A 22329-nucleotide genomic window follows, 5' to 3' on the forward strand; every position below is an offset into this window, starting at 1 on the left:
TTAGTCGGTTGGGCATCCAACTTTGGCTCAGGTCATGATCTCATGGTCCGTGAGTTTGAGCCCCGCGACGGGCTCTGTGCTGTCAGTTCAGAGCCTGGAGCCTGCTTCAGATTCTGTGTCTCCCTCTCTCTCTGCCCCTCTCCCACTTATGCTCTGTCTCTATCAAAAAATGAATAAATGTTAAAAAAATTTAAATAAAAAAGAATACCAAATGAAAAGAAAATTGAATAGAATATAGCATATCATGTGTTGCTATCTTGTGAACCATATATAAGCATCAATCAGAATTAGCCGTGGGGCACCTGGGTGGCTCAGTCAGTTGTGTGTCCAACTCTTGATTTCAGCTCAGGTCATGATCCCAGGGTTGTGGGATCATGCCCTGTGTTGGACTCTGAGCTCAGTGTGGAGCCTGCTTGAGATTCTCTCTCTCTCCCCCCCCCCACCTCTGCCCCTCTCCTCTGCTGACACACACTCTCTCTAAAAACAGAAAAGAAAAAAGAAAAGAAAAGAAAAAGAATTAGCTATAACATTGACAATTGTCAACTGTCAACATTGTCCTATTCTAATAGCTATACATTTTTGTTCTGTTTTAGTGAAATAATGGATTCAGTACCATTTTAAAATTCTAGGCATGTAATTATAAATATGGCTTGTGACCTGAGTGGAATTCATTGAATAGAAAATTTATATAAGTTATATTGCAGGTGCTTAAAAGTTAGCCATAGTCATTATTCTGGATAAAATTGATTTGTTTATAGTATACAATTGAGTCTGTGAAGTGTTTCTTTTTCAAAAAGTGAAGGCAAGAGAGAAATGGCAGCAGTTTGTTTGCTCCAAATTTTCTGCTACTGTGGTTTAATAATAGGCAGAAGCTAAATTACATATATAAGCAGCATATATGAAAACATTAATACTTGCTTTATATAATTGTCAGCTAGAGAGTGCATATCCCAGATAAAGGGGATCATAGCCAATTGCTGTTTTTGTTTTTGTTTTTTGTTTTGCTATTTAACATAGGCTGGGATCTTTAGGAAGGAAATAATTTTTTAATGATCATAATAAAACATAATATTGGAAATTTTTAATTTTCTTAGATTAAATAAAACTGTTTTAATTATGCTTCTAATAAAGTACTTTTTGCCCTTTCTCATAGCTATTAATTGATGGCAAAGTTATCTTGGCTTTGTTTACCTATGTTAAAAAACCTGAGAAACACAAAACAATTGAATGGTCTGCAGCACAGTATGAAGAATTACAACTGCACGCAATTGCCACTTTGTCATCAGTGGCTCCTTTACTAACAGAAGAGTATATGTTGTGTCAGGGAAATGCTCGAGTCCTTGCATTCTTACAATGGTGTGAGAGTGAAGGTGAGTGATCCCTGTGAAAATTCTACTTTACAAATTTCAACGGAACTCTCAATATATGCATAGAAAAAGAAAATTAAAGCAAAGAAATAAAAATATATATCTGGTTTCTTGTGATTTATATTCATGTAAATATATTCATGTGTTTACATGTTGTTTTAAGGGAAAAAATCTGAGATTTCATTTAAAGTCTGACACATTAGTAAATATCCTAACTATAGGTAACGCGTACCTCTCAGTAAAAGAAATCATTCATATAACCTGATTTAAATTTTTTATCATTAGGCTTATTCAACAATTATACTAAGTCCTGGAAATATTTTAATTATTCAACAAATATTTGTCGAATACTTACTGGGTATAGATATTGTTTTAGCTGCTAAAGATACATTTATGTTCAAAAACATAAAATCTCTACCTTCATGGAGCTTAAAATCTCCAGCCAGAAGTAATGACTCCACAAATAGCCTACCAAATTAGCAAACTCCCAATTTGTACAAATACTTTATTTCAATTCTCATCATTCTCAGAAAGGAAATAAGAAATGACTTTCTTAAAAAAAAAAAAAAACGTTTATAAGGAAGATACTGCATTCTTTTCTGGTAGTAATTTTGCTCTAGAAATAATTTGGTATGATACATTTTCAGTAGATCAAGAAAATCATATATCCATGAGAGAGGGAAAAAATTATAGCTGATTTTTTTTATCCTCTATTTTCTAATATGCTGAGTTACTAATTTTTTTCTTGGTAAACTGCTGTGCATTAAATAAAACAGTTCTTCAGTCTATTCTTTATATCATTTATGTTTACAAAAGATTATAAGGAAAAAGAGGAAATGCTGCCTAACATGAGGAAAACTTATAGCTAACAGTTATTGAGTACCTACTGTGTGGAAGGCCTTAAACACCTAACAAGTATTAATTCATTTAGTCTTCACAACAAATCTAGGGGTTATAGGTACTATTTCTATCCCTGTTGGTCAGATGGGTAGAACTTAATCAAAAAAGTTAAATAACAGGGGCGCCTGGGTGGCTAAGTTGGTTGAGTGTCCGACTTCAGCTGAGGTCATGATCTCACAATCTGTGGGTTTGAGCCCCGCGTCAGGCTCTGTGCTGACAGATCAGAGCCTGGAGCCTGCCTTGGATTCTGTGTCTCCCTCTCTCTCTGCCCCTCCCCTGCTCATGCTCTGTTTCTCTCTGTCAAAAATAAATAAACATTTAAAAAAATTTTTTTAAATAAAAAAAAATAAATAACATGTTCTTGGTCACACAGGGAGTGGCACATCCAGGATTTAATGCAGGCATTCTAGCTCCAGAAACCAATTTTTAACCTATACACAATACTCACAACAGTACTTTTTTGAATGTTATTTTAGCTTTAAACAAAACGCTACTTCTAAAGACACTTTTATTTTTTTAAATGTTTATTTATTTATTTTGAGAGAGAGAGCACACACAAGCAGGAGAGGGGCAGAGAGAGAGAGGGAGAGAATCCCAAGCAGTGCTAACACTAGGTGTGCGCCCAACACGGGGCTCGATCTCACAATTGTGAGATCACAACCTGAGCCAAAATCGAGAGATGGACAATTAACTGACTGGGCCACCCAGGTACCCCTAAAGAACCTCTTAAAGAATGCATATTATTGTAAAAAAGAAAGGAGAACTAGCCTTGCTATTTACCAAGACCTACCATAAAGCTATAGTAATTTAAACTGTACGGTATTAGACAAGGAATAGATCAATGAAAATAGAATATATGGGAGGTTGGCATTATCAGAGATGATATTGCTTTCAGTGAAAATAAAAATTAGGTTCTTTCACCTTGTTAAAAAAAAATGAAATGCAAAATAAATTAAAGCCCAAAATGTGAAAAGTTAAACTGTAAAAATCTTAGAAGAAAACATGGGAAAATATCTTCATGATAACAGGGTAGGGAAAGATTTAAAAACCAGAAGAGCCTAAACTATACAGAAGATGAATGCATTTAATAATAAATTTAAGATGAATGCATGTAAAATTTAGAATTGCCTGTGTGACTAAATCTGAATAAAGTAACAATCTACAAATTGAGAGAATACATTTACCACTTCTGTGAATAATAAAAGATTAGAGTCCTGGCTCATAAAGAACTCAAGAAGAAAATAACTCTGTAGAGAAGGTGACAAAGAATAGGGACTGCCAAATCACAAAATCTCAAATTTAAAAAAAGGAAAAAAACATTAAAAGATATTAAACCCTATTGGTACTCAGAGAAATGCAAATTCAAATAACAACAAACTATCATTTTCCATTTAACAGATTGGGGAAAATCTATTGGTCTTATACATTGTATCCATATAACCACTTTGGGAAGCAATTTAGGAATTTAAGTAAAATTCAATGTGGGTATATCCTATATGATTCTAGTGTCACTTGGCAAAACCTTTCTCAGTGGGAATAAGAGACATGAACCAGAATGTTCACTGTAGCAGTTTGTACTACTGAATGGATAAACTGTGATTTATTTATAAAATGAATGTTGAAAGCAATTAAATATTTCAGTCTGTAAGAGTGTGACTACTTTAAAAACCGTAATGCTGAAGAATAGTAGCAAGTTACCACAGATACACACAATATGATACATTTGAGTAAAATTTTAAAGCATATTTCCATTCTGGGAAGAGAAGGAGAAGGGGGAAAGGATACTATTTCTTTCTCTAAAAAAACCAAGTATGACAAAATTTTAACATCTTTTTAAAATTAAGCATACATATATAAGGTATTTGATGTATTCTATTTTATTTGAAATGTTTTATGCTGTAAGTTGATACAAAGTATTAAATTATTAATATTTCTCCACAGATTCCTTCTTTAGTCATGGTAATAGTTACCATGGTACAGGTGGCCGTGGCAACAAGTTTGCCCAGATGCGTTACAGTTTAAGACTCTTGAGAGCCATGGTCTACCTTGAGGATGAGACTATAAACAATGATCTTTGTGAAAAGGGAACAATTCAGCAACTGATAGGTAAACATAACATGTTTGTATACTTATGAAAGTAGAATATTTATAAACTAGAGGTTTTGTTTGAAATATTTCTTACAAATTTATTTTGTCTTTATAGCTTAAAAACCCCTGAATATTCTCTTGATTTTTGTTTCATATTGTTGCTATATAAGACAGTTTGTCTTTACTAAAACATCATGATCACTCATTCTGTAAACATCTGTTTACTCAATTCAGATACTATTTCATTTAGGATTATCTTTTTTTTTTTTGTAATGGGCTACTGTTTCATTTTTCTAGTAATAAGATCACTACTTTTTGGCCAGGAAGAGGATAACATTCCATTTTCCAGTGTATCTGACATACCAGAACACTGGTATGCTGGGATATACAGATATGTACATAGGATATTCTTTTCTGTTATGAAATATCAGGATATCCTTGATTAAAAAAAAAAACAATGTTCATTTTTGAGGGGGCTATTTGAGGGAGAGAGAGAGCGCGCAGGGGAGAGGGAGAGAGAGAGAGACACAGAATCTGAAGCAGGCTCCAGGTTCTGAGCTGTCAGCTTAGAGCCCCTGACGTGGGGCTAGAACCCATGAACTATGAGATCATAATCTGAGCCAGTCGGATGCTTAACTGACTGAGCCACCCAGGTGCCCCATATCCTTGATTTTCAACTTAGATTTGACTGTTGAATCACCTTACCCCAAAGTACATACATGTGAGCTCAGTATAAACTCAGAACACCTTAGAAGCTTTTTACCTTTTTCTAGTTAAGAAATAAATAGTCCTCTGGCCCTAACCTTTCCTGACTTTGAAAAGAGCTATTTTGGTTATATTCAAATTCAGTAATTGTCTCATGAGTAAGAGATAATTTGTTGGATGTCAATTAATTACAAATGCCTACTCAAAAACTCTTCTAAATGTTAAGTTAAAGTGCCTACTCTTCCATCATTAGTGGAGTAGAGTGGTACCCTTTAATAGCGGTGCCTTTTAAAATGAGGATATTGAGAAGGGTGCTAAGCAAAAACACTCACTCTCTTGATGACTTTACTCAGGATGACCAAACCCAAAAGTAGATATTATCACTTCTATGCACATTCCATTGTACAGAACTCAGTACCAGCCTAACTGGATAGCGTCTAGAAAATACAATTTTTCATATGTCCAGGAAGGAGTATTAATCTTACCTGTGTAGGAAGTGGGGTAGAGACACGGGAAAACAAATGTAGAAGGATTCTTTTCTTCTTAAAATCCTTTCCCTTTAACTTGAAAGAAGCTGATCTTTATCATGTGAGTTCTTAGAGGCAGTAGTGGCCTTCCCTTAATCCAACAGAAGGCTCAACAAATAGTTTGTTCAACAAATAGTAATTGCATTGTAAATGCAAACGTTTATAATACTCTTTGTGCAGGCACAGGACCTTGGCCTTAATGAGAACAAAAGAAAAGATGTCTATCATAGAAAAATAGCATGTGTTACCTAACACCATCAGTAAGGCCCCTAATGAGTAATACAGAGAGTAAATACCACAGAAACTAAGAGGTTATCAATAGTTTTTAAGGCTGGGTAATCTTGGCAGGATTAAGCCGGAAGCTTTATTGAGCTTGGGTAGGAGGGTAAAGCTAGTTTTGAGACAGAAAAATAAAAGAGATGGTTTTTCAAGCAAGGGAAGAGCAGGGGCAGAGACATGGTGTCAAAATATGTATGATAATGTGTGCTGAACTAGCTTAAGTGAAGTCTTCATAAAACTGAACATATGCATCAACTATACTTCAATTTAAAAGTAATAAAAAACAAATTGAAAATAAACATTTTATGAAAACAAATAATATGAGATATATGTCTAGTTAGGAGCCAAGCTAGAGTTTTGAATAGCATTGTCTTTAGGCATGGGGAGCCATTAGTGGTTTTGATTAGGGAAGTTAAGTATAATGATGTATTAGGAAAAGGAACCTGGAATAAATATATCTGATGACTTAGAACAAGGAGAGGGCAACTGGGTGACTCTGTCGGTTGAGCATCTGACTTCAGCTCAGGTCATGATCTCACAGTCCATGAGTTCGAGCCCCAACTCTGTGCTGACAGCTCAGAGCCTGGAGTCTGTTTCAGATTCTGTGTCTCCCTCTCTCTGCACCCCCGCCCCCCCCCCCCACAATGCGCGCTCTCTCTCTGTCTCTCTCTCTGTCAAAAATAAACATTAAAAAAAAAAAGAATAGAACAAGGAGAAGATAAAGGCAAGGAGCTAAAAGATACTGAAATATGAAGGAAATAATTCAATATTAACATGTGGGATAGACAACATAAAAAGTAACATACCTGCACTCAAGTAGGAAGGCAAATGAAATCCTCTAGAAAGGAGAATCTGACCTCTGGCTAATGAGATTGAATTCCTAGGTGTTCCTAATAAAGGAGCATTGGCCCATCTGTCCCTGGCATGCTCCTAAACTGGGCCTCCAGCATGCTCAACTAGCCCCCTAGAGATTGATCCAGCACCTGTCCTTCGTTCTAATGGGACCAAAAATCATCCCTTCAGGGCTAGCTATGGAAATAAGCTGTGATTTGTGTGGCCCTCTTACTTTGTTTGGAACATAACTCCACCCCTTCCTGCTAATGCCAAGGACTTCTTTAACAGAGAAGCAATGACTTTTGTTCCTCATTTAAAGCTTGAAGGAAAACTTCTTTTTGAGGCAAAATTTTATTGTGACTGTCATTCCATCACTGTAAGTGGCTCTTTTCCAATCTTTCTAAATTTTTATTAAAAGCAGAGGAGAGATTTCAAAGGACATGGGAATACTGCTATCTAAAGTTGTTGAAGACACCTCCAGGTAGACATAAGGAGAAAATGCAGAAAAAAGTAACAGAAAAATAAAAACATATTTAGAGATATCTACCTTTGCCTAAAATTGACCCTGTTAACCATAAGGAGATGAGCAAGTTGGGATCAGGCATTTTAGTCATATATTTGCAGCAGCACTCATCTCTGCCTCATGGCACTCTGTGTATTTCTAAAGAGTTTTGTTTGCTGGGCAAAGTATCAGGTTGTTAGGGCATCTTTTAATGTCACTCCATTAATTCTGTAGTAGACATGCTCTACATATGGGGCTACTGATTGTAGTCAAAGAGTCCCTTTATCATCATCTGTCTACAGCTTCTAAGTAACTGTGCAATGAAAACAGCCCCTTTTAAAATAGTTGCTCTAGCTGAAATTTTGTAAGGAATTTTTTTTCTTTTTTTAAGAAGAGATTTCAAAACAGTAATTGATCAAAATAAAAATACAATGTCCAGTAAGTTTACATTCTTTCAATTTTTTTCAAACTAGGAGTTTTTAAAAATATAATCAAGTCTCATGACAAAGAAGAAGCCATTGTTTTGGAAATTCAATCTGATATATTACTTATCTTATCTGGTCTTTGTGAACATCATATTCCTAGAAAGGTAAGTATGCCTATGAATCCAAGTTTTGTTCAGATCTCCCAATCACCTAGCACTATGAACTCTTTTTTTTTTTTTTTTAATCTCAAGTTAGCTAACATAGAGTGTAGTCTTGGCTTCAGGAGTAGATTCCAGTGATTCATTACTCCCATATATACCCAGTGCTCATCCCAACAAGTGGCCTCCTTAAAGCCCATCACCCATTTTACCCACCTCCATCAATCCTCAGTTTGTTCTGTATTTAAGAGTCTCTTTTGGTTTGCCTCCCTGTTTTTATCTTATTTTTCCTACCCTTCCCCTATGATCATCTGTTAAGTTTCTCAAATACCACATATAAATGAAATCATATACCTGCCTTTCTCTAACTGACTTATTTCAGTTAGCATAATACCCTCCAGTTCCATCTGTGTTGTTGCAGGATTTCATTCTTTTTCATCACAGAGTAGTATTCCATTATATGTATATATACCACATCTTCTTAATCCATTCATCAGTTGATGGATATTTGGGCTCTTCCACAATTTGGCTATTGTTAATTTCACTGCTATAAACATTGGGGTGCATGTGCCCCTTCAAGTCAGCACTCCTGTATCCTTTGGAAAAATTCCTAGTAGTGCAATTGCTGGGATGTAGGGTAATTCTATTTTTAATTTTTTGAAGAAACTCCACACTGTTTTCCAGAGTGGCTGCACCAGTTAGCATTCCCACCAATAGTGCAAGAGGGTTCTCCTTTCTCCACATCCTTGCCAACATCTGTTGTTTCCTGAGTTGTTAATTTTAGCCATTCTGACTGGTATGAGGTGGTATCTCATTATGGTTTTGTTTTCTATTTCCCTGATGATATGTGATGTTGAGCATCTTTTTCATGTGCATATTAGCCATGTGGATGTCTTCTTTGGAAAAGTGTCTATTGATGTCTTCTGCCTACTTCTTCACTGGATTATCTTTTTCATGTGTTGAGTTTGCTAAGTTCTTTATAGATTTTGGATACTAACCCTTTATCTGATTGGCCATTTGCAAATATCTTCTCTCATTCTGTTGGTTGCCTTTTAGTTTTGTTGATCATTTCCTTTGCAGTGCAGAAGCTTTTTGTCTTGATGAGGTACCAATAATTCATTTTTGCTTTTACTTCCCTTGCATTCAGAGACATGTAAGTAAGAAGTTGCTGTGGCCGAGATCAAAGAAGTTGCTGCCTGTTTTCTACTGTAGGATTTTAATGGTTGCCTGTCTCACATTTAGGTCTTTTATCTATTCTGAATTTATTTTGTGTATGGTGTAAGAAAGTGGTCCAGCTTCCTTCTGTATGTTGCTGTCCAGTTCTCCCCTCACCATTTGCTAAAGACACTGTCTTTTTTCCATTGGATACCCTTTCCTGCTTTGTCAAAGGACAAAGGATTTGTGTGTCCAGTTCTGGATTCTCTATTCATTGGTCGATGTGTCTGTTTTTGTGCCAATACCGTACTGTGTTGATGGTTACAGCTTTGTAATAAACAGGAGAAAGTCCAGGATTGTGATGCCTCTACCTTTGGTTTTCTTTTTCAACATTACTTTGATTATTCAGGTACTTTTGTGGTTCCATTGAAATTTTAGGATTGTTTGTTCTAGCTCTGTGAAGAATGCTTTGATAGGGATTGCACTGAATACGTAGACTGCTTTGGGTAGTATTGACATTTTAACAATATTTATTCTTCTAGTCCATGAGCATGGAATATTTTTCCTTTTTATTTGTGTCTTCAATTTCTTTCATAAGCTTTTCATAGTTTTCAGTGTATAGATTTTTCATCTCTTTGGTTAGGTTTATTCCTAGGTATTTTATGGGTTTTGGTGCAATTGTAAATAGGATTGATTCCCTGATATCTCTTTCTGTTGCTACATTATTGATGTATATAAATATAACCGATTTCTGTACATTGATTTTATATCCTAAGACTTGGCTGAATTCCTGTATCAGTTCTAGCAGTTTTTGGTAGAGTCTTTTGGGTTTTCCACATAGAGTATCATGTCATCTGCAAAAAGTGTAAGTTTCACTTCTTTGCCAATTTGGATGCCTTTTATTTCATTTTGTTGTCTGATTGCTGAGGCTAGAACTTCCAACACCAGGTTAAGCAACAATGGTGAGAGTGGACATCCCTGTTGTATTCCTGATCTCATGAGGAAAGCTCTCAGTTTTTCCCCATTGAGGATGGTATTAGGGCCTTTCATATATGGCTTTTATGATGTTATGGTATATTCCTTCTATCCTGACTTTCTTGAGGGTTTTTATTAAGAAAGGATGCTGTATTTTGTCATGCTTTTTATGCATCTATTGACAGGATCATATGGTTCTTATCCTTTCTTCTGTTAATGTGATGTATCACATTGATTGATTTGTGAATATTGAACCAGCCCTGCAGCCCAGGAACAAATCCCACTTGATCACGGTGAATAATTCTTTCTATATGCTATTGAATTTGATTGGCTAGTATCTTGTTGAGAATTTTTGCATCCATGTTCATCAAGGATATTGGCCTGTAATTCTCCTTTCTAGTAGGGTCTTTGTTTGATTTGGGAATCAAGGTAATTCTGGCTTCCTAGAATGAGTCTGGAAGCTTTCCTTCCATTTTTATTTGTTGGAACAGTTTGAGAAGAATAGGTATTAACTCTGCTTTAAATATCTGGCATAATTCCCTTGGGAAGCCATCTAGCCCAGGACTCTTACTTGTTAGGAGATGTTTGATAACCAATTTAGTTTCTTTGCTGGTTATGGGTCTGATCCAGTTTTCTATTTCTTCCTGTTTGAGTTTTGGTAGTGTGTGAGTGTCTAGGAATTTGTCAGTCTGAAGAAAGCCACATAATTTTGAAAACTCTGATCCTCAGCTCCTGGCGCTGTTTGCAAGGTAGAAACTGGCACTCTCCATATTTCTCACTCCCCAGTCCGTGGTCTGGAGAGGTTTTACTCTTGTACTAACACAATACCACAATTCCACGGCCTGTCTTTCCCTTTTGTCTCTCCAAAGAAGAGGTTCCTTCCCCTCCATGCCTACACTGTTTTATCTCCCCCAGTTTGCATACATGCACCTCTGACCCACTAAGCTGTCTCCCGCAACCCGTGGCGATCCTTCTGCTACCCCCCCGCCAGATTGATTTCCTGGTGTCCCAAATGCTCTAACCTCAATATAGCTGTGTTTGAGGGAGGAGGGAAATCCTGGTCCCCCTACTCGTCTGCCACCTTAACTCCTCCTCCTCAACTTTTTCTTTGTGTCCATAAATGTTGGTGTTTTTTTAATCCTGTGATGTTTTAATATTCTTTTTTGTAGAGTATTCTTATATACAATAAAATATATGTTTTGTGTATATTTTGATAGGTTTTGATGAATGTATATACCCATTTAACCAGTACCCCAATTAAAACAGACTATTGTTATCTCACTATAAAATTCTTTTTTTTTTAATTTATTTATTTTTGAGAGACAGAGGGAGAGAGAGAGAGAGAGAGAGAGCGAGCAAGCACTCGCAGGGGAGGGACAGAGAGGGAGAATTCCAAGCAGGCTCCATGCTCTCCACAGAGCCTGACGTGGGGCTTGATCCCACATCTGTGAGATCATGACCTGAGCCAAAATCAAGAGTTAAATGCTTAACTGACTAAGCCACCCAGGTGCCCCATCCCTATAAAATTCTTTCATGCCCCTTAGCAACCATACCCCCACTTGCCTTCAGGTAACCACTATTCTGATTTCTATCCCCTTAAGTTAGTATTGCCTATTTATTTACTTTATATGAATGGAACCACATAGTATTTACTGTTTTATAACTGGTTTCTGTCATCCAGCATTATATTTCTGAAATATATTGATATTGTTGTAGGTATCAGCAGTTCATTCCTTTTTATTGCTGAATAGTATTTCACTCCTTGAATATACCAAATTTTTTTTATCCATTCCCCTATTGATAAACACTTAGGTTGTTTCCATTTGGGACTATTATGTATAAAGCTTCAGTGAACATTTTTATAGTTGTCTTTTTGTGGACATCATACTTTCATTTCTCCTAAATACCTAGGAGTGCAATTAATGGTTCATAAAATAGGTGTCTGTTTTTAAGAAACTGGAAAACAGTTCTTGCAAAGTGGCTGTAGCATTATAAATGTTTTTTGAGTTTATATTTGATTCAGGGTGATGGGCATTAAGGAGCACTTGTGTGAAACCCTGGGTGCTGTATGTAAGTGATGAATCACTGAATTCTACACCTTAAACTAATATTACACTGTGTTAACTAAGTGGAATTTAAATAAAAACTTGGAGAAAACTGAATTCATAACTAGAATTAAAAATTAGAAAAAAAGAGCTTAATTCCCTTTGATCTTTTTTAACTCTATAACAAACTCTGAGTCTCTAAGATTGATAAATAGCAAAAGATAGAATTGGAAAGATAAAAATTAAAGATTATGAAGTTTTCAATAGAGGGGTTTTAGGGAAAGCCAGCAAGAACAGTAAATCCACACCTTGCTCTGAGCTTTGGTGCAACTTTTCCTTCTATTCTGTCATCCTGTGCCTGTGTTCTTCTGGAAAAATGCTCATAGTCTTGCTTACTGGGTAGCAGAACTGAACAACAAAGCAATGGGAAAGGTAATTGTTAAGGGAGAAATATTAACTGGTAATAACTTGATATAAATTATTAAAGGTTTTACAAAACCTTATATGAGTCTCATATATATATGAGAGAAATATATTATGTATACATATATGTATGTATATTTCTCTCTTGGGAGCATTAAAAAATCTTCCATGATAGAATTTTAGCCTCTTTTTTTTTTTTTTTTAATTTTTTTTTTCAACGTTTATTTATTTTTGGGACAGAGAGAGACAGAGCATGAACGGGGGAGGGGCAGAGAGAGGGAGACACAGAATCGGAAACAGGCTCCAGGCTCTGAGCCATCAGCCCAGAGCCTGACGCGGGGTTCGAACTCACGGACCGTGAGATCGTGACCTGGCTGAAGTCGGACGCTTAACCGACTGCGCCACCCAGGCGCCCCAATTTTAGCCTCTTAAATTAGTTTTTGCTATCTAGCATTCATCTGACAGGATATTGGACTACATTCATTATAATGTGGAAGAAAATCATGGGGCAAGCTTATGGTTTATTTTTTTAAAAAAAAGGGAAAAATAAAAATTATAAAGAGACATTAAGCTAGCATAGTGATTGATGCCCTTTCTTAAAATGATTAGCTTTATAATAATTTGTCCTAAACTCCTGAGACTGAGTATTAATTCAAAAAATTGTGTAATAAAGTAACAGTGTTTTCTGCTTCTCTGGTAGAAAAAGTTTTAGGGGACAAAATGAAATAGAAAAGGATGAGATTATTTCAAAACATAATTTTAAATAAATCTCTTAGGAAATTTTCGGAACAGAAGGAGTGGATATAATTCTTCATGTAATGAAAACCGACCCTATGAAGTTTCAGAGTGGATTAGGCTATAATGTACTTCTTTTTAGTACACTGGACAGCATTTGGTGAGTATTACTGTAACCAAGTTAGAACTATAATACAAGAAAATTACCTCATGACATTTGTTGGCTTGAGGTCTGATTTTTTTAAATAGATTTAAGATTTCTATCTAATTTTTTAAAACTGCACAAATTTGTATGGAATAAAAGCCTAGAACAATTAAAACTATAGATTGGATAATAATTGAAATTAACTCTAGTGTGTATGATAGAGGAGGGAAAATTTTGTTGCAATAATTTCTCTCTTAAATCAGTTGAAATGTATTTTTGTACCACAATTTAAGCTTCAATAAGTTTTGCTAAATTCATAAAAAAAATTTTCTTCCCTTAAAATCACACCATAAAGATAACTCTTCCAATGCCTTTTTTTTTTTTTTTGCCTTTTTGCCTTTTTCTTTTCAATAGTCCAGAAATGATATTTACTAACATCCTTTGGAAAGCAATCTTGTCTGTAACTCAGGATACAAGTTTGTATATAAACTTAAATTCTTGTTTTTGTGATTTGAATCCATTCCATTTTGGCCTGGTCTGGAAAAACACAAGCATCTACTTTTACTCACACAGTTCCTCACTCATTTCCTCTTTGAAGAGTCAAAAACCAATTGATTAGGTATTTCCTAACCAATATTTTTCCCCAAATGTCTTAGCATTCCTAAAGAGCAATAAATAAATAAACATTGCTTTTCTTAACATTAATTTATGAAATTTTGTCTTGGAGAAAATTACTTGAGTTTCAAATATCATTAACACTTAACATATTTCTTTTTTTCTGCTTGGGTGGGATTCATGACAGCCCCACTGCAGCATATCTGGGGGGAAAAACTGACTATAGATCTAACACAAAGAGCAATGAGAACATCTTTTGTTACAATATTTGGTCTTTTATTCTCAGTTCCTGTAATAGCTCCAGAGTAATAACTTTTGAAGGCTGTGTCTTTTGTTATATATAACAAGCCCCTTTCAACCACATCTGAGTTTATGTCAATGAGGTAGTTTTTGGAGAGCGCCTAGATAACCACAGGATGGGGGGCTGGTTCTGCCTACAAGGTCACAAACAAGTCTTAACAAATTTAAGAAGACTTAAATCATTCAAAATATCTTTTCTGACCACAATGGAAGAAAACTAGAAATCAATACCAAATGGAAATTAGGAAAATTCACAAATGCATGGGAATTAACACACTCTTGAACTACCACTGGGTCAAAGACAAAAGCAAAAGGAAAATTAGAAATTTCTCAAGACAAACTAAAATGAAAGTACAGCATAACAAAACTTATGTGATACAGCAACAGCAGTGCTAAGAGGGAAGTTTATGGGGATAAATACCTAGATAGAAAAGAAGAATGATTCAAACAACCTAACTTTACACATAAAGGAACTAGGAAAGGAAGAACAAACTAAGCTCAAAGTTGGCAGAATAAAGAAAATAATAAAGATTAGAACAGAAATAAATGAGGGATTGGGAAGAAATCCAGAAAAATAAGAGCTGGTTTGTTTTGAAAAGATATCAAAGTCTACAAAGCACTAACTAGACGAAGAAAAAGAAGGAAGATGATTCAAAATAAATGATGTAAATGAAACAACATATCACAACAGATGCCATAGAAATAAAAAAGATCATAAGGGATTATTATGAACAACTCTATGCCAACAAATTGTACAATATAGAAGAAATAGATAAAATTCCTAGAAACATACAACCCACCAAGACTGAATCAAGAAGAATTAGAAAGCCTGAAAAAACCAATAACAATAAGGAGATTCAATCAGTAATCAAAAACCTCCTGGAACACCTAGGTGGCTGAGTCAGTTAAGTGTCTGACTCTTGATTTTGGCTCAGGTTATAATCTCCCAATAGTGAGACTAAGCCCGTGTTGGGCTCTGTGCTCAGCATGAAGTCTGCTCAAGATTCTCTCTCTCTCTTTCTCTCTCTTCCTCTGCCCCTCTCCCCAGCTTGTGCTCTCTCTCCCTCTCTAAAAAACAAAAAACAAACCTCCTAACAAAAACAGCTCAGGACTTGAGAGCTTCACAGTTGAAATTTACCAAACATTTAAAGAAGAATTAATACAATCCTTAAATTCTTCCAAAATATAGAAAAGGGAACACTTCCAAAGTCATTTTATGAGGCCAGCATCACCATGATACCAAAGCCACACAAAGATACTATAAGAAAAGAAAAACTACAGAGCAATATTCCTGAGGATCATAGAAGCAAAAGTCCTATAGAAAATATTAGCAAACTGAATTCAACAACAAATTAAAAGGATCATACACCATTACCAAGTCGGATTTATCCTTGGCATGCAAGAATTGCTCAATACAAGCAAATCAATCAGTGTGATATACCACATTAACACAATGAAGAACAAAAATCACAATCATCTCAGTTCTAGAAAAAATGCATGTGACAAAATTCAACACCCTTTCATGATAAAAACAAACTCTCAACAAATTAGGTAGAGAAGGAACTTGCCTTAACACAATAAAGGCCATAGATGAAAAACCCACATTATACTCAATGGTGGAAAGCTAAAAGCTTTTCCTTTAAGATCTATAACCAGGCAAAGATACCCACTCTCACTATTTCTACTCAATACTGTAAGTACTAGCCAGAGCAATTAGGCAAGAAAAAGAAATAAAAGGCATCTAAATCAGAAAAAAAGAAGTAAAATTATCTCTTGATGAGCTTACATGAGCTTATAAAGTTTCAAGATACAAACTCATCTACAAAAATCAGTTGCATTTCTTTACACCAATAATGAACTATGCAAAAAGAAAATTAAGTAAAGAGCATCAAAGAGAATAGCACCAAAAAGAATAAAGTACTTAGGAAAAAACATAGTACTTAGGAAGTAAAAGACTTAAACCCTGAAAACTATAAAGCACTGATGAAAGAAATGAAAGCAGATACAAATAAATGGAAGGACTTCTTGTGTTCATGGATTGGGATAATTAATATTGTTTAAATGTCATACTAGTCAAAGTGATGTATAGCTCCATGTAATCCCTATTAAATCCTAAAGATATTTTTTACAGAAATAGAAAACACAATCCTAAAAATTCATATGGAACAACTAATCATCAGGAAAATGCAAATCAAAACCACAATGAGATATCACCTTATACCTGCTAGGGTGGTTATTCAAAACAAAAATAGGTAAATAGATAGACAGGTAGGTAGATATATATATAGAGATATATAGATATAGAAATGTTGGCAAGAATATGGAGAAAAGAGACTCTCTTGACATTGTTAGGAATGCCAAGTGGTGCAGCCACTATGGAAAACAGTATGGAGGTTCCTCACAAAATTAAAAATAGAACTACCACCTGATCCAGTAATCCCTCTTCTACGTATATATCCAAGAGAATTGAAATCAGGATCTTGAAGAAATAGCTGCAGTCCCATGTTCATTGCAGCACTATTCACAATAACCAGGATATGGAAACAACCCAAATGTTCCATCAATAGATGAATGGATAAGAAAATATGGTATATATACACACTATGGAATATTACTCAGCCTTAAAAAAGAAAATCCTATTTATAGCAACATGGATGGACCTGGAAGACACTATGCTAAGTGAAATAAGTCAGTCACAGAAAACTCTCTCTTATACATGATTTCTCTTAAATGAGGCATCTAACATAGTCAAAAATATAGAAGTAGACAATATATATAGATAGTAGAATCCTTGTTAAAGGAATAACTTCCTTTTTATTTAAGGTGCTGTATTTTGGGATGTTATCCCTTAGAGGATTATTTTCTTGAAAAGGAAGGCATTTTTCTCCTTTTGGATTTACTGGCAGTAAGTATGATTGTTAACAATTATAAAATACTAATAATAATATGTCTTTATTAAAGCTTTCCAAAGCTAAGTGCCACAGAACACTATTCTGTAATTAAATGTGTCCCCAAATCATGTTTAAATGTTTGTTTTAAATAAAATCTTGGTGGCTCAGTCAGTTAAGTGTCTGATTTGGCTCAGGTCATGATCTCACGGTTCATGGGTTCAAGCCCTGCATTAGGCTCTGAACTGACAGCTCGGAGCCTGGAGCCTGCTTTAGATTCTCTGTCTCCCTCCCTCTCTCCATCCTTCCCCCAGTTGTGCTCACTCTCCCACTCTCTCAAAAATAAAGAAATAAACATTAAACAAAATCTCACCTGGAGATCATAATTTGCATTTGTATAGATAAAAGCTCTGAAAATCCCTCCTCTGAAGAAACCAGTGTACTTAGGTCAGAACTCACAAACACATAACAGAAGATAATTTGTTTTATGGGATTTCTTTTCCCCACCAACCTTTAAGGAAATAGTGTGTGAAGTGCTAGACAATATCAAAATGTATAATCATTATTGATAACTTCTAGCTTCTTTTAGTATTAAAAGTTAAGGGCTACATTACACAAAGGAGTAAAGATCAGTATTTTTTAAGAATTGTGTATAGTTTGTAGGTTATGCGAGGAATTAGTATGTCATAGACCATTTCACAGAATGAACAGGAATGGATATATTAAGCCTGTCAGGAAATATAGTTGCCATCTAATACCAATGAAGAATGGCAAAGACCCTCAATTATCCTCAAAGTCATTTTCTACTGGCCTGAATTCTAAGTAAGTCCATAGTCAAGACAATGTGGGAGGAAAAGTTATTTTGGTTTCAGTAAAACTTTGAGAGATATTCTGTCCCTGCCTGTGATTGCCACCATTCATGATTTTATTAACAGAATAATGAACTTACTTGGATTTAGCAAATGTACTACAGTTATTTGTGTCCCTTCATCTCTCTGAAAGAAAATTAGTTGGCATTACAGATAGGAGAGCAAACTCATTAGATATAAAAAATTACATACAAAACATAAATAATGATAAACTTTGATAAACAGGAATGAATCATGACCAGAAACCCTTGGAAAATTCAGAGATATTGGACATAATATGGAAGGATATATGTGTGGCTCTACTAAATGATGTATACCTCACCATGCTTCTCTGATGAGAGTACAAGTGTGCCCAGAGACACATGGTGATGTGTCAGGAGATTCTCAAAGTCACAGAATTAACTTGGCATATCTTCCTAGAATCTTGTTTTTATTTAAAGACTCAAAAGTAGGGAGTTATATAATAGGGGCACCTGGGTGGCTCAGTTGGTGAAGCCTCAGGTCATGATCTCGCTTGTGTTCTCTCTCTCCCCCAAAAAATCAACATTAAAAAATAATTATAAAATAATAAATTCTATAGGAATATTTAAGATTATATAAAAAGTTCACAGACATTTCTCAATTGTGTTCACTCTCCTTCACCACTAGGGTTTCTCTGATGGAAAGGCATGAAGAAGACTGCTAGGAGAAGCCATATATAGCACAATGGTTATGAGCATAGGCTGCAATCAGTCTGATTGAGGCCTCCAATACTTGTTAGCTGTGTACCTTGGACAAGTATTTAACATCTCTGTAATATGTTTCTTCATCTATAAAAGAGATAACAGTATCTACCCCGTGCACTATTGGGAGATTTATGAGTGATTATATATGCGTGTGCACGTGTGTGTGTGTGTGTGTGTGTGTATAGACAGACATACACACACATATACACTTATTTGGAATAGTGCCTGACATATTTTTACCATGTGTTTTCTATTAATATGAATATAATTATTAGATTGTACTTAATGTGGATCAAACCAATCAAGTTAATTACAGATAAAAAATATTCTTTAATGAAATTTTTAGATCAACTCCAACCTTTGACATTTGCCCCTTTTTCCTGAAAGTGATGTATAGGAATAAAAAACTCAATTGAGGGTTCTGCTTAATACAATCTGCTAAAATATTTACTCAGTATGCAATAATTGCTAATTATGTTACATATTATTTAGAACTTTCTATGTGCCAGGCAGTCTTGTATAATTCATCATAATAACTCTTTAAAGCAGGTAATATTATAACCTTTCATTTTATAAAAGAGGAAACTGATAATGTTTGCAGTTCAAACAACAGGTTACATGTTTCCTTTGCTATATTCTATTAGTGGTATACTATGAGTTAATCAACAAAAAATATTTCAGACACAAATTATTGTGTGGAGGAGGCTATTATTCTGGATGGAATTTTCTATACCTAAATTTTGGTTTGCTGAAAACTAGTAGCAAAACAAAGGAATATGCTTGATGATTTTTCTTAAATGCTTACTGTTTTGGATGCTGATTTTCAAAATACAAAATTATATCTTATTTGTATCTATTTTCATATATGACTTCCACTTGGAATTACCATCAGTTATTTTCTTAATCACAATGAGATTATAGTTAATATGAGTCTTTATAAACCATAATAAATCATGTAAATTGGAAAGATCCTATAAATACAGTGAACTATGTATAGTACTGTTGCCATTGCTTTACCTAAAATGAACATCTTCATTTATTTTTATAATCTCTCTTTTTCTGACTGAACCTAATCATTACATTTTGGTCATGACATATATTCATGACTATGTCAGAATTATATTGAATCTTTTTCTTTTTATATTTTCTAATTCTTAATGTTTCAAAACATACTTTTTAACAAGAGATTGTCCCAAATCATACTTAAGTCTGAATTTTAAGGCAGTCATTTAGAAGAAAGTTACTGATCAGTAATACAAATGTTTGTTTTCTTTTTTGAAGGTAATAATTTTTTAAATTTATTGCATTTTTTTCTTTCCTGTTTCCTTGCAAAAGTTGAACCAAAAAAAATTCTGTAATCTAGTACTTGGAATAATGGTTGAATTTTGTGATAATCCCAAAACTACGGCTCATGTTAATACTTGGCGAGGGAAGAAGGACCAGACAGCTGCTAGTCTTTTAATTAAATTATGGAGAAAGGAAGAAAAAGAACTAGGAGTAAAACGTGATAAACATGGGATGATCATTGGTAAGTGTATTTATAACTGTTATAATAGCAATTAGATGCATATTTTTAATTGAGATATAATTGAATTTTACGTTGCATTAGTTTTTTAGTTTTTTATACATTACAAAATTATTACCACAATAAGTTTAGTTAACATTCGTCACCACACAGTTACAATCTTTTTCTTGTGATGGAACTTTTAAGAACTACTCTCAGCAACTTTCAAATATATAATAAAATATTGTTAGAATAGCCACCACCCTGTTAATTACATCCATAGGACTTCATCATCTTTAACCCATATTTTTAGAAAGAGATCTTTAAGATATGAGGGAAGTATGAGAACTTTCACCCCTTTGTTTAAGGTTCTTTTCACAAGAGTTTGAAGAACTTGCTATCATAAATTCTGAATGAATGGAAGAAAAGTATATTATCAGCAGATTCATATTTTTATAGATATTTTCAGGAAGTGGTATTTGATTATATTGTTTAACTCAAAACCAAACAAAACCTAACACCATGTCCTAAAGAAGTTCCTTTGAGTTACCTGCTTTTACAAATAGATTCAACCCATTTCATTTACTGATAAAATTGGGGATATAAATAGAGTGCCTGTATAGTATTTTGCATATTTCTGTTGATTCATATTCATGCAGTTTACTTTTTTTTTTTTACAAATGAATAGTCTAATGAATTATTATAAAGTCAACATCTATGTGACTAATACACAGTTTACATTATACATTGCATATGTATATGTAACAGATATATAAAATGTTACAATAATTTTATTGCATGTAAGTTAAACCACAATAGGAATTATTTTTAAAGGAAAAACAAAGAGAAATGATCTATTGTAAACACCCCAGAAAGACCCTACTCATAGACCCTTTCCAAGCACAACTGGATCTCTTCTAGTCAATATTGTTCTTAAGATTCATCCACATTAGATTTAAAGCTGTATTACAAAGCTGTGGTCATCAAGACACTATGGTACTGGCACAAAAACAGATACACAGATCAATGGGACAGAGGAGAAAACTCAGAAATGCACCGAACTATATGGTTAGTTCATCTTCAACGAAGTAGAAAAGAATATCCAATGGAAAAAAAGACAGTATATTCAGCAAATGGTGTTGGTAAAACCGGAGAGTGACATGCATACACCATACACATGCTTACGCCACACACAAAAATAAACTCAAAATGGATGTAATACCTAAATGTGAGAACACAGGCAGCAACCTCTTTGACCTTGGCCACAGCAACTTCTTAGTAGACACGTGGCTGAAGGCAAGGGACAAAAAGCAAACGTGCACTTCATCAAGATAAAAAGCTTCTGTACAGCGAAGGAAACAATCAAAACTAAAAGGCAACTGACTGAATGGGAGAAGATAATTTGCAAATGACATATCTGATAAAGGGTTAGTATCTAGAATGTATACAGAATTTATAAAACCCAACATCCAAAAAACAAATAATCCAGTTAAAAAATAGGCAGAAGACATGAATAGACACTTTCCCAAAGAAGACATCCAGATGGCCAACAGACACATGAAATGTTGCTCAATATCCCTCATCATCAGGGAAATACAAATCAAAACCACAATGAGATATCACTTCCCACCTGTGAGAATGGCTAAAATTAACAACACAAGAAACAGGTGTTTGTGAGGATGCAGAGAAACAGGAACCCTCTTGCACTGTTAGTGGGAATGCAAACTGGTGTAGCCACTCTGTAGAACAGTATGGAGATTCCTCAAAAAAACTAAGAATAGATCTACCCTACAATCCAGCAATTTCACTATTAGGTGTTTACCCAAAGGATACAAAAATACAGATTTGAAGGGGGTATGTGCTCCCCAATGTTTACAGCAGTATGCTCAATAATAGCCAAACTATGGAAAGAGCCCAAATGTCCATCAACTGATGAATGGATAAAGAAGAGGTAGTATGTATATATATACAGTGAAATATTACTCAGCCATCAAAAAGAATGAAATCTTATCATTTGCAATGACGTGGAGTAAAAATATATTGTGCTAATAAGCAACATAAGTCAATCACAGAAAGACAAATACTATATGATTTCACCCATATGTGGAATTTAAGAAACAAAACAAACAAACATATGGAAAGGGGTGGGGGAAGAGAAGAGAGGG

The 22329-nt window shown here is 34.6% G+C and overlaps 1 protein-coding gene across 1 annotated transcript in view; it reads left to right on the top strand.

Annotated features, from left to right (window-relative positions):
* Positions 1-22329, top strand: part of CFAP69 (cilia and flagella associated protein 69) — a 60850-nt gene that overhangs the window by 31104 nt on the left and 7417 nt on the right. The window contains exons 12-17 of the mRNA XM_047097564.1: positions 1154-1370; positions 4209-4373; positions 7676-7791; positions 13160-13278; positions 17002-17083; positions 19996-20188. Coding sequence (XP_046953520.1) covers positions 1154-1370; positions 4209-4373; positions 7676-7791; positions 13160-13278; positions 17002-17083; positions 19996-20188 — 892 coding nt within the window. The remainder of the gene's footprint in view (positions 1-1153; positions 1371-4208; positions 4374-7675; positions 7792-13159; positions 13279-17001; positions 17084-19995; positions 20189-22329) is intronic.

The sequence above is a fragment of the Lynx rufus genome, unplaced genomic scaffold (genome assembly GCF_022079265.1).
Source record: "Lynx rufus isolate CCGP_SWC_20201006 ecotype Redwood Valley unplaced genomic scaffold, mLynRuf1.p SCAF_4, whole genome shotgun sequence".
Lineage (NCBI taxonomy): Eukaryota > Metazoa > Chordata > Mammalia > Carnivora > Felidae > Lynx > Lynx rufus.